The following is a 16,732-nucleotide window of genomic DNA, read 5'->3' as shown; positions in this document are numbered from 1 at the left end:
TATGAAATAACACATATGGAATCATGTAGTAAACAAATAAGTGTTAAAACAAATCAAAATATATTTCTGAGATTCTTTAAAGTAGCCCCCCTTTGCCTTGATGACAGCTTTGCACACTCTTGACATTCTTTCAACCAGCTTCATGAGGTAGTCACCTGGAATGCATTTCAATTAACAGGTGTGCCTTGTTAAAAGATAATTTGCGGAATTTCTTTCCTTCTAATGCGTTTGAGCCAATCAGTTGTGTTGTGACAAGGTAGGGGTGGTATACAGAAGAAAGCCCTATTTGGTAAAATACCAAGTCCATATTATGGCAAGAACAGATCAAATAAGCAAAGAGAAACGACAAGTCCATCGTTAATGAAGGTCAGTCAATACGGAAAATGTCAAGAACTTTGTGAAAGTTTCTTCAAGTGCAGTCAGAAAAACCATCAAGTGCTATGATGAAACTGGCTTACCTGTGGACCGCCACAGGAAAAGAGTTACCTCTGCTGCAAAGGATAAGTTCATTAGCGTTAACTGTACCTCAGTTTCCAGCCCAAATAAATGCTTCACAGAGTTCAAGTAACAAACACATCTCAACATCAACTGTTCAGAGGAGACTGTGAATCAGGCCTTAATGGTTGAATACCTGTAAAGAAATCACTACTAAAGCCACCAATAAGAAGAAGAGACTTGCTTGGCCCAAGAAACATGAGCAATGGACATTAGAATGGTGGAAATCTGTCCAGAGTAGGTGAACGGATGATCTCTGCATGTGTGGTTCCCAGTGTGAAGCATGGAAAAGGAGGTGTGATGGTGTGGGGGTGCTTTGCTGGTGACACTGTCTGTGATTTATTTAGAATTCAAGGCAAACTTAACCAGCATGGCTACCACAGCATTCTGCAGTGATATGCCATCCCATCTGGTTTGTGCTTAGTGGGACTATCATTTGTTTAGGAGAGTGATGGAGTCCTGCATCAGATGACCTGGCCTCCACAATCCCCCAACCTCAACCCAATTAAGATGGTTTGGGTTGAGTTGGACCGCAGAGTGAAGTAAAAGCAGTCAACAAGTGCTCAGCATATGTGGGAACTCCTTCAAGACAGTTGGAAAAGCATTCCAGGTGACTACCTCATGAAGCTGGTTGAGAGAATGCCAAGAGTGTGCAAAGCTGTCATCAAGGCAAAGGGTGGCTACGTTGAAAAATCTAAAAAATTAAATATATTTTGATTTGTTTAACTTTTTTGTTTACTAAATGATTCCATGTGTTATTTCATAGTTTTGATGTCTTCCCTATTATTATACAATGTAGAAAATATTAAAAATAAAGAAAAACACTTGAATGAGTAGGTGTGTCCAAACTTTTGACTGGTACTGTACATGTCATAGAACACTGTGAAGAGAAACAAAACAGAATTGCATAGTGCATATATAGTATGTGAAAGTGGAAGAAGTTACTTAACAGAGGTTGTGTCCCCTATAGGCCCTGAACAAAAGTAGTGTACAACATAGGGAATAGGGAGTCATGTGGGAGGCATCCAGAGTACTGTGTCCCATACAGACAGAGAACATCTGGACAGCTTGCAGAACATCCCACTTTAGGACGTACGATGATAGAGAAGCGCCGCCCTATTCTATGATCTGTCAGAACGATACTGTATGTGTGTGGGTGTGTGTCACCGCTGTGTACCCAACATCCACCAAAAATGCAATGACTATGTGACCACACATCCACACTACTAGGCTAAATAGGGATCAATACATCCACAATCGGTCACAACCTCCTTGCATAAGATATCAATCTTTCATACACATAGGCTATAACTTTTGACACCTTATGCACTATAACTGTAGGGAATAAGTGGTATATTTTGTCCTTAAATCTTTTTTTATATCTCTTTTTGCATCAGGTGTGTGTTTTGGGGTAAAATCGCACAATTGACGGCCTAAAGGAACGTTTCTTATTCATTGCCAACAATCGCTGTCCTATTTGTTGTTGCAGTTGCAGGAAATAGAGTCAGTGGATTTTTTTACTAATTTCTCAATTAATAACAATATTAATCATTTCTGACATTAACAATGATTCATAAGTAAGTAAACAAACTGAGTAAATATATAATTTGAAATAGACATGAATGTAATGAAATTAACAGACACAGTATATATATATATATATGTTTAGTTTTGGGTCATTCCACCAATTCGGAACCTTTTGATTCCACCTAAAGAGCACATGTTCAACTTCATAAAACACACGTTTTCCCATCTTAAGTGGTTAAATAAAAAAATTACTATAGTAAGTGCCTATTCAGTGGCAAATAAAGTAACAGGGTTGACCGTAACAAGGTTAACGATTTCTTCTTAAATCACCATCAATCCTGTTGTGACAGGGGGAATGAAAGCTTGTTCTGTGCAACAGGGAGTGACAATTGAATGCAAGCTAAAAAATAAATAAATAAAGATCTATGGGCAACAGGGTTGACGTTCTATAATCTACCCACTCAGTTTTCCACCACAAAACACTAGAAAATGGCCAAAAAGAGTAGAAGCAGCTTTTTACTCTATGATTTGACAATTAGATGATCAAAAAAGGTAATAGTTTCAAGTATTAAAACAAGAGTTCTGTTCACAAAACAGGGTTGACCTTAAAATGAGGGACAGACATAAATGAATCACTAATAAAAATGAACTATGCACACACGTCACTGAGCTGAGAACATATTGGTTGGAGTGGGAAAAAGATCAGCACACAAGATGGAAGCTTTGGCGCCCTCTAGAGGTTGAGTCTGAGATATCCAGCTGCAAGAACACTGCAATGCCAAAAACATCCACTACCAGGGGCAAAGTGGTCCTGGGTTCAAGAGAAGGAGAGATGGAAAACTATGAAAGTGAGAATAAAAAGCAGGAGTGGATTTCAGTCAGATGAACAGATCGGTGGTATGAACCATGGTGCACCCATAGAGATAGACAGAGAACTCGTCTTTGTATCTGTGCCATTATAGCTTCTGGGTGGGGGGATGCCATTAAGGCAATCTCCATTTTGAAGTAGTACATTTCCTTCTTAACTATTTGCTGTTCCCTCCTGATGACATGAATCCAACAGGGTCACCAGGAGGGAACAGCCAATGAAGTTGGAATTCCCACCCAGTTGACTGCATTAAAATGGTGGAAGCCCTCAATGGTGTTGCCCATGCAAATACGACCTTTTGAGGCCTCTATCATTCTCTATGGGTGTACCCCTCATCCTCAAATGGGTGTTACCCCATTGAAGTGAGTGGACACAGCCCTTAACCAATGAAAAACAAGAAAAAAATAACTTACTGTACTGTAAATCACTGTGGATAAGAGCGTCTGCTAAATAACTTAAATGTAAATGTAAATAACACCATGAACAATTGCAACGGTTGTCATTAAATCCCACACTATACACTGGATGTAAAATTGTGTTTGAAAACCCAAACAATGTTAAAAAGATTTAATAAAAATATTGGAGAAGCAGATATGTGGTATGTGTTAATATCAAATATCAAACGTTGTCGAGCAAGTACACGTTGTGCATAGATACAGGAGGTAAGATAGCGGTTCCTCCTTCGACTGACTTGGGTAATATTCATTGGGGCACAACGATTCAAAACAGTGTGCAATAGAAAACAAAAACAAGTGATTCCAATTGCACTAATTCAATTAGTACCTCCCCGTTTCGGCAAGTGTTTTTCTGTTTAGTTCCTAGTGAATGCGACCCAGGCTATCTCCACAGCATAGGGACACTGGACCTGAGTATGGGTCTTGGGGCCTCCAGCCCTCTCTCTCAACTACAAGATATGGGTTTGGTTGGCCCTCCTCCCCAGTGTTAGAGATTTCGTCTGGCTCGCTCCATTATGCCCCCCTCTCCTCAAAGAACCACTTCTGGTTGGCGTGGTTCGAGCAGGGCCGCAGGGCGGGGGCACGGCTGCCATTGTCCGTCTTGTCCACGGCCTGGACACACTTCTCGGTCATCATGTGGTAAAGGGTGCCATCCTATTGGAGAAGAGTTATTTATAACATGTCACCTTTATTCATACAGGTTATTGAAATACAATCTCTTTTACAAGACAGACCAAATGAACCACTAGTATAGAGTAGTCCTTCAGGCCTGTTACCTAATGCTGATCTTCATCCTTGCCTTCTAACCAACTAATATCTACCTGAGCAACCAAGTGTGTGGACTCAATGATAAATGAGCACCAAAGGGATATTAACAGCAGTAGGACTGCATACAGCCCTGGAGGAGTGGAGTTGTGAACCACTGGTGTGTAGACTACATCCAGGAACACAAGAGACTATAGACATTACAGAGAGGGGAGCAGTGCAGTGTGAAAACAGCAATATCACAGTACATTGAAATCCTCATGTTTGAATATGGAGAGGGCCAAGAAATTGTCCCTCCGCCTTCTGTCGCTTGCTCTCTCTCCCTCTCTTCCTACCATCCATCCTCCCTCCCTCTCTCAATTTCCATTTAGATAGAATGCTTTAGCTCCAGCTATTAAGATGGCTACACTGAACACATACTGTATACTAAACAACCAAGTATGCACACCCAGACAATAGGCTACCTCAATGTTCTATGATCCATTATGTACAAACTGCTACATCAAAGCTATCCAAAAGACATTATTAGATTATGTGACCTCTACTCCATAGAAAGACTATGGGGATTTGATTTACTAAAGTGATACCCGGATGATTCTGTATCTGAGGGGAGTTGGAGTCTGTGGAGGCTAAGGCACTGGTGGGTGAGAGAGAGAGAGACATTTTATGAGAATGCTGAGAGAGAGCACTGACAGTGTGAAAATTTGAGAACTGTGAAGGAGAGAGAGATATCGCTGAGAGAGAGAACGAGAGAGATGAGAGCTGAGAGGGGAGGGCTTAATGTCAGTGTTTGTCAAAGATTTCCTTTGAGCATGCTCTGAAGGCCTCGAGGCCACTCCGACAAGAAGCTCAACGTCACACACACAGAACACAAGAGTGATTAGTGAAAACCAACATACCAGCATTTAGCTACACACTTACTGTATAGGTCCATGTGTGTTCCTCTGGGTGTTCCACTTCGCACTCCACTCTCTTTTCTCTACCCTCTTCAGAGGAGGGTGGTGGGCGGAGATATAGGAGTACTGGTTCATTGTAACCAATGGTTCATTGTAATCAATGAGACATTGTAATGGCTGAATGGAATGGTATCAAACACATCAAACATATGGTTTCCATGTGTTTGATACCCTTACATTGATTCCATTACAATGAGCCTGTCCTCGTATATCTCAGCCCACAAGCCACCACTGTCCCTCTTTCTAAGCCACCCTTTTCTCTCTGGCCCACAGTCTCACACTATCCCCCACCTTCTTTCTGTTACCAAAACCTCCCCATTCCCAACCCTCCCCCCAAACCACTTCCTCTCCTCCCTGTTTTCCTGTCCCACTTCCTTGTCGTTAAAGTCTGCATTTCCCTCCAAAAATTCCCATACTTCCCCTCCCCACCTCCATCCCATCCTCCCCAACCACCTCATTCACTTGAAGACAAGCTCTTGGCTGCGTCCCAAATGATACCCTATTGTCTAAACAGTGTAGAAAATAGGGTGCCATTTTGACCAGGGCCCTCATATATAGGGAATAGGTTACCATTTAGGATGCATAGTCCCTTTCCCCCTCACCTCTCTGAGGACAAACTTCTGGTCCTGTGGCACAGGCTGCCGGGGATTCTTGCACAGGTGCACAGTCAGGTAAGTGGAGACGGCGTCCCCCACAGCGCACCCTGCTGGGTCCCTGGTGTTATAGCGGATCTCACTTCTCTTACTGGAGTACTCAAAGAACTGCAGCAGGAGAGACGCAGGGTGAGACCAGCAGAGTGTGGGCAATCTGGGCAGTGTAGTGTGAGTTTTGTTGTGTCCATTTCAGTTGCCAGTACAAAGTAAGGCACCACAGTGGATACACAGAGGGGTGCTGAAATAACAATGCCAACTTTTAAGGGGCTCAATGTAGCCCACACTGGATATCACTTTTGTACAATACTCTCTTTTTATCCTTTGGGTGCAAAAATGATGTTTTATTGGTTCAACGTACCAAACAAAGACTATTTAAGTTTAAGGTTGAGCGTGATGGTAACTGCTTTCATCACTATCCTTTCAGTCCAAATTCACAAAGCAATTTTATACTTGTCAACTTAAATTATCATCTGAAGCCATGAGACAAACACTCTTTCCACTATCCACATGCTGTCTGCCAGGCCCAATCAAAAGCCAAATAACCACTAAGCCATGAAAGCTCTGTGAGCATTGTTTACAATGACAGCTGTAAGCTAGCACACCAGTGTATGGACCACTACTTAATGTTGGACATGGAGAGTAAGATGGAGTTATAACTACCTGGTTTTAAATGAAGGACAAGGAGAGTAAAGATGGAGTTATAACTACCTGGCTTTAAATGAAGGACAAGGAGAGTAAAGATGGAGTTATAACTACCTGGTTTTAAATGAAGGACAAGGAGAGTAAAGATGGTGTTATAACTACCTGGTTTTAAATGAAGGACATGGAGAGTAAAGATGGAGTTATAACTACCTGGTTTTAAATGAAGGACATGGAGAGTAAAGATGGAGTTATAACTACCTGGTTTTAAATGAAGGACATGGAGAGTAAAGATGGAGTTATAACTACCTGGTTTTAAATGAAGGACATGGAGAGTAAAGATGGAGTTATAACTACCTGGTTTTAAATGAAGGACATGGAGAGTAAAGATGGAGTTATAACTACCTGGTTTTAAATGAAGGACATGGAGACTAAAGATGGAGTTATAACTACCTGGTTTTAAATGATGGACATGGAGAGTAAAGATGGAGTTATAACTACCTGGTTTTAAATGAAGGACATGGAGAGTAAAGATGGAGTTATAACTACCTGGTTTTAAATGAAGGACATGGAGAGTAAAGATGGAGTTATAACTACCTGGTTTTAAATGATGGACAAGGAGAGTAAAGATGGAGTTATAACTACCTGGTTTTAAATGAAGGACAAGGAGAGTAAAGATGGAGTTATAACTACCTGGTTTTAAATGATGGACAAGGAGAGTAAAGATGGAGTTATAACTACCTGGTTTTAAATGAAGGACATGGAGAGTAAAGATGGAGCCATAGCTACCTGGTTTTGTCCCATGCCATGACAGGGGTAGAGGATGATTCGGTGGCCCACCAGGTTATGGTCGTCAGGAGGATTGTAGTCAAAGCAGTAGCTGGACATGCCTCTGTTCTTCAGCTAGAGGGAAACAACTCATTGGTATAGTTTAGATATGAGTATGGGGAGTCAAGAGGATGTTCAACATTGTCTATGGTAACTGACATTTGAGTGCACTATCCCTTTAATAAAAAAGGTTCATGTGGTGCCAATGTGAGGTTCATTAAGGCACACTGTCGTATAGGTAAACAATAACAAGCTTTTCTTATAGGACAAGTTCAGGTAGTTTCGGTCTGTTTCCGTTTGCCTAATGAATGCGTCCCTGGAGTCAAAATTGCAGCATTCTCCTCACCATTCCAAATGTCCCAGGCCTGTCCTCAGGAACGTGGATATCAGGATAGATGTTCTCCAGGTACCACTTGAAGTCGTTACATCCTAACTGGGTCCTGAGCTTCCTCCTGTCTGTCACATCCCCAAAGGCCTCCTGACAACAACAACGGCACAAGAAACTTTAGTTCCACATTTCTTTCCAATCTATGGACTAGAGTCTTCTATAAGCATAGACAGGACTAGCCTGGGTACCAGTCTGTTTGAGTTATCATTCCACTCCTTGCCATGCTAAACATGACACAGAGTAGAATGTTAGCAAAACAGCTTCTGGATTTCAGGCTAAGACAGAACATATTCTTTACCTGAAATGTAAACATCTTATTAGAAGGACTGTGTATCATAAAAGGGTATTTATTTTGAGCCAATGCTGATATGAGTTCAGAAATAAATGTGAAACCGACTTCCTGTCTGTTTGAGTCTCTGGGTATATTGTGTGCAATGACAGACAACAGCACCATATATGGTTTTTCAACATTTTTACATCTCTCTCTCTCTCTCTCTCTCACACACACACATCACAAACCCATCACATACAGTACATTGACACATTACAAAAACAGACTTTTGCATCACACTCCTCTTCTGTTGCACACAACCCCAAATCACACATAATCACTTCCACCTGCCTGTGAACCACTGCATCCTGGTCACTATTAAAGGATAGTTCACTCAAAACATGCATAATCATCACAGGGTGTGCTCTCTACTGCTCTGTATCTTGAAAACTTGACAGCTGACATGCAACATTTTGGGGGATTGTATTAACAGTGGACTAATAAAAAAAATGCAAAAACGTTTTTTGTGTGTGATTTATCCCTTTAACACAAATAAACTCTACAATCCACAGCATTCTAATATCATCATCAGCATTTCTTTATTTCTGCGTGGTGGTTTACTGTGCTTTCCCTCTCCAGAGGGGTTGTTAGGTGTGAGCTATGGTCCACAGAGGAACATCTGTTTGGAGTCAAGCCCCTGTTGGAGGGGGGTGAGCAATGCCACAGGATGATGGATGCGAGCGGCACGCCTGAACACAGCTCTAATTGGTTGCTCATCAATTTATTTAGACCCAACAGAAGGAAGTGAACAGTCACGGGGAGAAGGGGGGGGGGATTAGCATAAGGGGAATAAGCAGGAAATCTGGGAACCCTCCAACCTGAATTTCTGGAAAACCAAGGATTTTGGTAAAGTACTGAAATTTTGCAACCCTACTCACTTCTGCTATAAGTACTGATAGGCAGATTTCAACTGGAGTGAATTAAAAGTTGAACAGGAAACAACAAGTACCTACTGAGAGATATTAGAAAACAACATCACATTGCTTGACAAAAGCTTTATCAACACGAGTCACTAGATTCTTGAGAGGGATTGTCTCTCAGATTGTGTACTACTGAAAAGGGCAGAATGAAATATTCCCCTTCATCTGAATAACAGGCAGAATATGTTCTAATACATTTGACTTCTGTTAGTAAACCTCCAACAAACATAGAGCAGAGAGGGAGATAAGAATATTGTAGAGAGACAGTGAAAGAGAATGAGAGAGAGAGAAAGAAAGAGAGAAAGAGAGAGAGAGAGCTAGAGAAAGAGAGAGAAACACAGAGAGATGTTGTGGCAGAGGAAGAGAAAGACAAAGCGATAGTGGGTCAGAAAAAGACAGAGGAAACAAGAGAGACAGTGAGAGAGAGAGAGAGAAGAGAGAGAAGAGAGAGAAGAGAGAGAAGAGAGAGAAGAGAGAGAGAGAGAGAGAGAGAGAGAGAGAGAGAGAGAGAGAGAGAGAGAGAGAGAGAGAGAGAGAGAGAGAGAGAGAGAGAGAGAGAGAGAGAGAGAGAATGGGTGTTTGTGGAGCGGATAGTGTTCTGCCTGGCACTCCCCACTTGGCAGTTGGCACGTCCACCTCCTCTCAGAGAGATGAGTGCCATCTGATCTGTGTTCAGTCCAGAGGGCCGTTCCCTTTGATGACACACACTGGCAGCCTGGTACCCTGGCAGGCCTCGGTTCAAACACTTTTAGCGTTTGCTTTAGCCTCCTTCAAGTGCCAGATGGACGGCCTTTGCACTTTTGCAACTATTTTGTTGGTTTCATTGTGACAGCTCAATCAAGCCCAGCTGAGGTATATGTAAACATGTTATTTTATTTGAACCTGTTGGCAACCTGGCACTTGGGTTTTCCCGGGACGGAGCGTCTCTGACTCACTGAGCTGTGCCTCTCGATGGTAATCTCACACCTTACGGAGTGTCCCCTCGGGTGACCCCTACGTCCTTCTGCATCACAAGTGTCACTCAATCAGGAGAGCATTTACAGAGCAGCGCGCGGGGAGCGGTGTGTGTCCTCAGAGGTGAAAAGATGTGATTAATCAATCATTCTGATAGGCCTCTAGTCTACAGTCAGGGAAAGGCATGAGTGCATTTGATCAATACTTTGAAAGCTGCCCATGCATGCAAAATATGACCACCTCCCCTACAGATCCTAACCAACAATCTCAGCACCATAAACTTTCAATCTCTGCAGTCACACATTTTGCTAGCTTTCGCTAGTCCCTGTTCAGGGCTGGCCTACCAGGCGAGCGTGGGGGTTACGGTGGTAGTACAACTCCTTGTACTCGTCCATCCAGACCTCGGCAGCACGCACGCTGTTGGCCAGGGCCTTGCTCCGCGAGTAGGGGGCGTTCTTGGGGAAGACGTGGCCCACGTGGGAGCAGGGGTGGATCTCCAGGCTGCCCCAGCACTGCAAGATCTAAATAACAACAACAGCAGGAGCAACATTATCAGCTACACACCATGATTCAATCAGGCAGCACAATGAACAGCCTGGTATGTCCTTTTAAAACGGGAGGGAGTTCTGTTGTGGCGGTTTTGTTTTCTATCCCACAGGAAGTAACCTAATCAAGGAAAACATGAGCTCTGTGCTGGTTTAAATTCTTCAAAATGTGCAACTTTATTGACTGTGAGAACTTTTGGTCCCGAGTTCTTTAACGTGATTTTGATTAGGTGAATCCAGGTGAAAGCTATCATCCCTTATTGATGTCACTTGTAAATCCACTTCAATCTGAGTGGATGAAGGGGAGGAGACAGGTTAAAGAAGGATCTGAAGCCTCGAGACCATTGAGATATGGATTGTGTATGTTTTTTCCACTCAATAGTTTCCTGTGTGTATCTAGAATGTTCCACCACCCAGAGGACATCCAGACAACTTGACACAACTTTGGGAAGCATTGAAGTCAACATGGGCCAGCCTCCCTGTGCAACTCAATATTAGGAAGGTGTTCTTAATGTTTTGTAAAACTCAGTGTATAGTGAATCACCACACATATTTCACAACGATATGGTGACCATCCGTTACAGGTTTCCAGTGAGTTATGACAGCAATGTCAGAAAGAAGCAGTCCTGCAAACACACACGTATCACACAAAGTACACACACATACACACAGATCACAATCTTTCTCACACACACACAAAGTCCACACACTATCTCACACACACTGTCGCTCACACACACTCTTGCCTACTCACTCACTCACTCACTCACTCACTCACTCACTCACTCACACACTCTGTTGATCAGACACTATGCTCACAAACACTCTCTCTCTCTCTCTCTCTCTTTCACACACACTCACCCTGAATGAGAACTCTAGGTTCTCTCCTCCCACACCTCCATGCCTGTGTCATACGTGCCCAGGTAATGGAAATAGTTCTTACTGACAGCAAACAGCCCACCAGCCATAGTAGGAGACCTGGGACCAAAACAACACACAGCTTACAGAGCAGATCTTGAAAACTTGTTCCATAATTATCATAATTTATACAGTATATGGTGTTTAAAACAATTGTTGATCTCTAATAATATGCATGTCATTTTAAAGTACAAAGTTCATTTAGGATTGGACTATTTTCCTCTCCGATACACTGGGGATTTTAAGGTACCACAGACCTGATGACATCGATGGCAGAGCGTCTGTGTTTCTGCTCGTACTCTGGCACCGGGTGCCAGGTGAAGACCAGCCGCCAATCAAATCCTCCGATATGGGGTTCCCCAGAGTTGCCTAGATACTGAAAAGTGTTCCAGTCGATGACATCGATGACGGGACAGACCACAGCCGATGGCTTCTCCTTTATCCTGGGAGGAAAAGGAGAAGAATGCAGAAGTAAGCACGGGAGGTTGCAGTATAACAGGGTTATAACAGGGTTGGAGGCAGGTAGCAGGGGGTTACAGTATAACAGGGTTATAACATGGTTGGGTGGCAGGTAGCAGGGGGTTGCACTATAACAGGGTTATAACAGGGTTGGGTGGCAGGTAGCAGGAGGTTGCAGTATAACAGGGTTATAACAGGGTTGGAGGCAGGTAGCAGGGGGTTACAGTATAACAGGGTTATAACATGGTTGGGTGGCAGGTAGCAGGGGGTTACAGTATAACAGGGTTATAACAGGGTTGGGTGGCAGGTAGCAGGAGGTTGCAGTATAACAGGGTTATAACAGGGTTGGAGGCAGGTAGCAGGAGGTTGCAGTATAACAGGGTTATAACAGGGTTGGAGGCAGGTAGCAGGAGGTTGCAGTATAACAGGGTTATAACAGGGTTGGAGGCAGGTAGCAGGGGGTTACAGTATAACAGGGTTATAACAGGGTTGGGTGGCAGGTAGGAGGAGGTTGCAGTATAACAGGGTTATAACAGGGTTGGAGGCAGGTAGCAGGAGGTTGCAGTATAACAGGGTTATAACATGGTTGGGCGGCAGGTAGCAGGGGGTTACAGTGTAACAGGGTTATAACAGGGTTGGAGGCAGGTAGCAGGGGGTTACAGTATAACAGGGTTATAACAGGGTTGGAGGCAGGTAGCAGGAGGTTGCAGTATAACAGGGTTATAACAGGGTTATAACAGGGTTGGTGGCAGGTAGCAGGGGGTTACAGTATAACAGGGTTATAACATGGTTGGGTGGCAGGTAGCAGGGGGTTGCACTATAACAGGGTTATAACATGGTTGGGTGGCAGGTAGCAGGGGGTTGCACTATAACAGGGTTATAACAGGGTTGGAGGCAGGTAGCAGGAGGTTGCAGTATAACAGGGTTATAACAGGGTTATAACATGGTTGGGTGGCAGGTAGCAGGGGGTTACAGTATAACAGGGTTATAACAGGGTTATAACATGGTTGGGTGGCAGGTAGCAGGGGGTTGCAGTATAACAGGGTTATAACAGGGTTATAACATGGTTGGGTGGCAGGTAGCAAGGGGTTACAGTATAACAGGGTTATGGGTTGGAGGCAGGTAGCAGGGGGTTACAGTATAACAGGGTTATAACAGGGTTATAACAGGGTTATAACAGGGTTGGGTGGCAGGTAGCAGGGGGTTGCACTATAACAGGGTTATAACATGGTTGGAGGCAGGAAGCAGGGGGTTGCAGTATAACAGGGTTATAACAGGGTTATAACAGGGTTATAACAGGGTTGGGTGGCAGGTAGCAGGGGGTTGCAGTATAACAGGGTTATAACAGGGTTGGAGGCAGGTAGCAGGAGGTTGCAGTATAACAGGGTTATAACAGGGTTATAACATGGTTGGGTGGCAGGTAGCAGGGGGTTGCACTATAACAGGGTTATAACATGGTTGGAGGCAGGTAGCAGGGGGTTGCAGTATAACAGGGTTATAACAGGGTTATAACAGGGTTGGGTGGCAGGTAGCAGGGGGTTGCAGTATAACAGGGTTATAACATGGTTGGGTGGCAGGTAGCAGGGGGTTGCACTATAACAGGGTTATAACAGGGTTGGGTGGCAGGTAGCAGGGGGTTGCACTATAACAGGGTTATAACATGGTTGGGTGGCAGGTAGCAGGGGGTTGCACTATAACAGGGTTATAACAGGGTTGGAGGCAAGTAGCAGGGGGTTGCACTATAACAGGGTTATAACATGGTTGGGTGGCAGGTAGCAGGGGGTTGCACTATAACAGGGTTATAACAGGGTTGGAGGCAGGTAGCAGGGGGTTACAGTATAACAGGGTTATAACAGGGTTGGTGGCAGGTAGCAGGGGGTTAAAGTATAACAGGGTTATAACAGGGTTGGGTGGCAGGTAGCAGGGGGTTGCACTATAACAGGGTTATAACAGGGTTGGTGGCAGGTAGCAGGGGGTTACAGTATAACAGGGTTATAACATGGTTGGGTGGCAGGTAGCAGGGGGTTGCACTATAACAGGGTTATAACATGGTTGGGTGGCAGGTAGCAGGGGGTTACAGTATAACAGGGTTATAACAGGGTTGGAGGCAGGTAGCAGGGGGTTACAGTATAACAGGGTTATAACAGGGTTGGGTGGCAGGTAGCAGGGGGTTGCACTATAACAGGGTTATAACATGGTTGGGTGGCAGGTAGCAGGGGGTTACAGTATAACAGGGTTATAACAGGGTTGGGTGGCAGGTAGCAGGGGGTTGCACTATAACAGGGTTATAACATGGTTGGGTGGCAGGTAGCAGGGGGTTGCACTATAACAGGGTTATAACAGGGTTGGAGGCAGGTAGCAGGAGGTTGCAGTATAACAGGGTTATAACAGGGTTGGTGGCAGGTAGCAGGGGGTTACAGTATAACAGGGTTATAACATGGTTGGGTGGCAGGTAGCAGGGGGTTGCACTATAACAGGGTTATAACATGGTTGGGTGGCAGGTAGCAGGGGGTTGCACTATAACAGGGTTATAACAGGGTTGGAGGCAGGTAGCAGGAGGTTGCAGTATAACAGGGTTATAACAGGGTTATAACATGGTTGGGTGGCAGGTAGCAGGGGGTTACAGTATAACAGGGTTATAACAGGGTTATAACATGGTTGGGTGGCAGGTAGCAGGGGGTTGCAGTATAACAGGGTTATAACAGGGTTATAACATGGTTGGGTGGCAGGTAGCAGGGGGTTACAGTATAACAGGGTTATAACAGGGTTATAACAGGGTTGGAGGCAGGTAGCAGGGGGTTACAGTATAACAGGGTTATAACAGGGTTGGGTGGCAGGTAGCAGGGGGTTGCACTATAACAGGGTTATAACATGGTTGGAGGCAGGTAGCAGGGGGTTGCAGTATAACAGGGTTATAACAGGGTTATAACAGGGTTATAACAGGGTTGGGTGGCAGGTAGCAGGGGGTTGCAGTATAACAGGGTTATAACAGGGTTGGAGGCAGGTAGCAGGAGGTTGCAGTATAACAGGGTTATAACAGGGTTATAACATGGTTGGGTGGCAGGTAGCAGGGGGTTGCACTATAACAGGGTTATAACATGGTTGGAGGCAGGTAGCAGGGGGTTGCAGTATAACAGAGTTATAACAGGGTTATAACAGGGTTGGGTGGCAGGTAGCAGGGGGTTGCAGTATAACAGGGTTATAACATGGTTGGGTGGCAGGTAGCAGGGGGTTGCACTATAACAGGGTTATAACAGGGTTGGAGGCAGGTAGCAGGAGGTTGCAGTATAACAGGGTTATAACAGGGTTATAACAGGGTTGGGTGGCAGGTAGCAGGGGGTTGCAGTATAACAGGGTTATAACATGGTTGGAGGCAGGTAGCAGGGGGTTGCACTATAACAGGGTTATAACAGGGTTATAACATGGTTGGCGGCAGGTAGCAGAGGGTTACAGTATAACAGGGTTATAACATGGTTGGGTGGCAGGTAGCAGGGGGTTGCACTATAACAGGGTTATAACAGGGTTGGGTGGCAGGTAGCAGGGGGTTACAGTATAACAGGGTTATAACATGGTTGGGTGGCAGGTAGCAGGGGGTTGCACTATAACAGGGTTATAACAGGGTTGGAGGCAGGTAGCAGGAGGTTGCAGTATAACAGGGTTATAACATGGTTGGGTGGCAGGTAGCAGGGGGTTGCACTATAACAGGGTTATAACATGGTTGGGTGGCAGGTAGCAGGGGGTTGCACTATAACAGGGTTATAACATGGTTGGGTGGCAGGTAGCAGGGGGTTGCACTATAACAGGGTTATAACATGGTTGGGTGGCAGGTAGCAGGGGGTTACAGTATAACAGGGTTATAACATGGTTGGGTGGCAGGTAGCAGGAGGTTGCAGTATAACAGGGTTATAACAGGGTTGGAGGCAGGTAGCAGGAGGTTGCAGTATAACAGGGTTATAACAGGGTTGGCGGCAGGTAGCAGGGGGTTGCAGTATAACAGGGTTATAACATGGTTGGCGGCAGGTAGCAGGGGGTTACAGTATAACAGGGTTATAACATGGTTGGCGGCAGGTAGCAGGGGGTTGCACTATAACAGGGTTATAACAGGGTTGGGTGGCAGGTAGCAGGGGCTTACAGTATAACAGGGTTATAACAGGGTTATAACAGGGTTGGGTGGCAGGTAGCAGGGGGTTACAGTATAACAGGGTTATAACATGGTTGGGTGGCAGGTAGCAGGAGGTTGCAGTATAACAGGGTTATAACAGGGTTGGCGGCAGGTAGCAGGGGGTTGCACTATAACAGGGTTATAACATGGTTGGGTGGCAGGTAGCAGGGGGTTGCACTATAACAGGGTTATAACATGGTTGGGTGGCAGGTAGCAGGGGGTTACAGTATAACAGGGTTATAACATGGTTGGGTGGCAGGTAGCAGGGGGTTGCACTATAACAGGGTTATAACAGGGTTGGGTGGCAGGTAGCAGGGGGTTGCACTATAACAGGGTTATAACATGGTTGGGTGGCAGGTAGCAGGGGGTTGCACTATAACAGGGTTATAACAGGGTTGGGTGGCAGGTAGCAGGGGGTTGCACTATAACAGGGTTATAACAGGGTTATAACAGGGTTATAACATGGTTGGCGGCAGGTAGCAGGGGTTACAGTATAACAGCCTTATAACAGGGTTGGGTGGCAGGTAGCAGGGGGTTGCAGTATAACAGGGTTATAACATGGTTGGGTGGCAGGTAGCAGGGGGTTGCACTATAACAGGGTTATAACATGGTTGGCGGCAGGTAGCAGGGGGTTGCACTATAACAGGGTTATAACATGGTTGGGTGGCAGGTAGCAGGGGGTTGCACTATAACAGGGTTATAACAGGGTTGGCGGCAGGTAGCAGGGGGTTGCACTATAACAGGGTTATAACAGGGTTGGGTGGCAGGTAGCAGGGGGTTGCACTATAATAGGGTTATAACAGGGTTGGGTGGCAGGTAGCAGGGGGTTGCACTATAACAGGGTTATAACATGGTTGGAGGCAGGTAGC

At 44.9% G+C, this 16,732-nt stretch overlaps 1 protein-coding gene across 1 annotated transcript in view; it reads right to left on the bottom strand.

Annotated features, from left to right (window-relative positions):
• Positions 1 to 1,338: 1,338 nt before the first annotated feature.
• Positions 1,339 to 16,732, bottom strand: part of galnt12 (UDP-N-acetyl-alpha-D-galactosamine:polypeptide N-acetylgalactosaminyltransferase 12) — a 31,291-nt gene continuing 15,897 nt past the window's right edge. The window contains 8 exon segments of the mRNA XM_071375208.1: positions 1,339 to 3,999; positions 5,669 to 5,827; positions 7,148 to 7,261; positions 7,533 to 7,664; positions 10,124 to 10,300; positions 11,186 to 11,214; positions 11,217 to 11,302; positions 11,500 to 11,685. Coding sequence (XP_071231309.1) covers positions 3,859 to 3,999; positions 5,669 to 5,827; positions 7,148 to 7,261; positions 7,533 to 7,664; positions 10,124 to 10,300; positions 11,186 to 11,214; positions 11,217 to 11,302; positions 11,500 to 11,685 — 1,024 coding nt within the window. The 3' untranslated portion in view covers positions 1,339 to 3,858.

Source organism: Salvelinus alpinus, chromosome 29 (assembly GCF_045679555.1).
Source record: "Salvelinus alpinus chromosome 29, SLU_Salpinus.1, whole genome shotgun sequence".
Classification (NCBI taxonomy): Eukaryota; Metazoa; Chordata; class Actinopteri; order Salmoniformes; family Salmonidae; genus Salvelinus; species Salvelinus alpinus.
The sequence above is the reverse complement of the archived record's forward strand: the minus strand, read 5'-3'. Positions and strand labels throughout refer to the sequence as shown.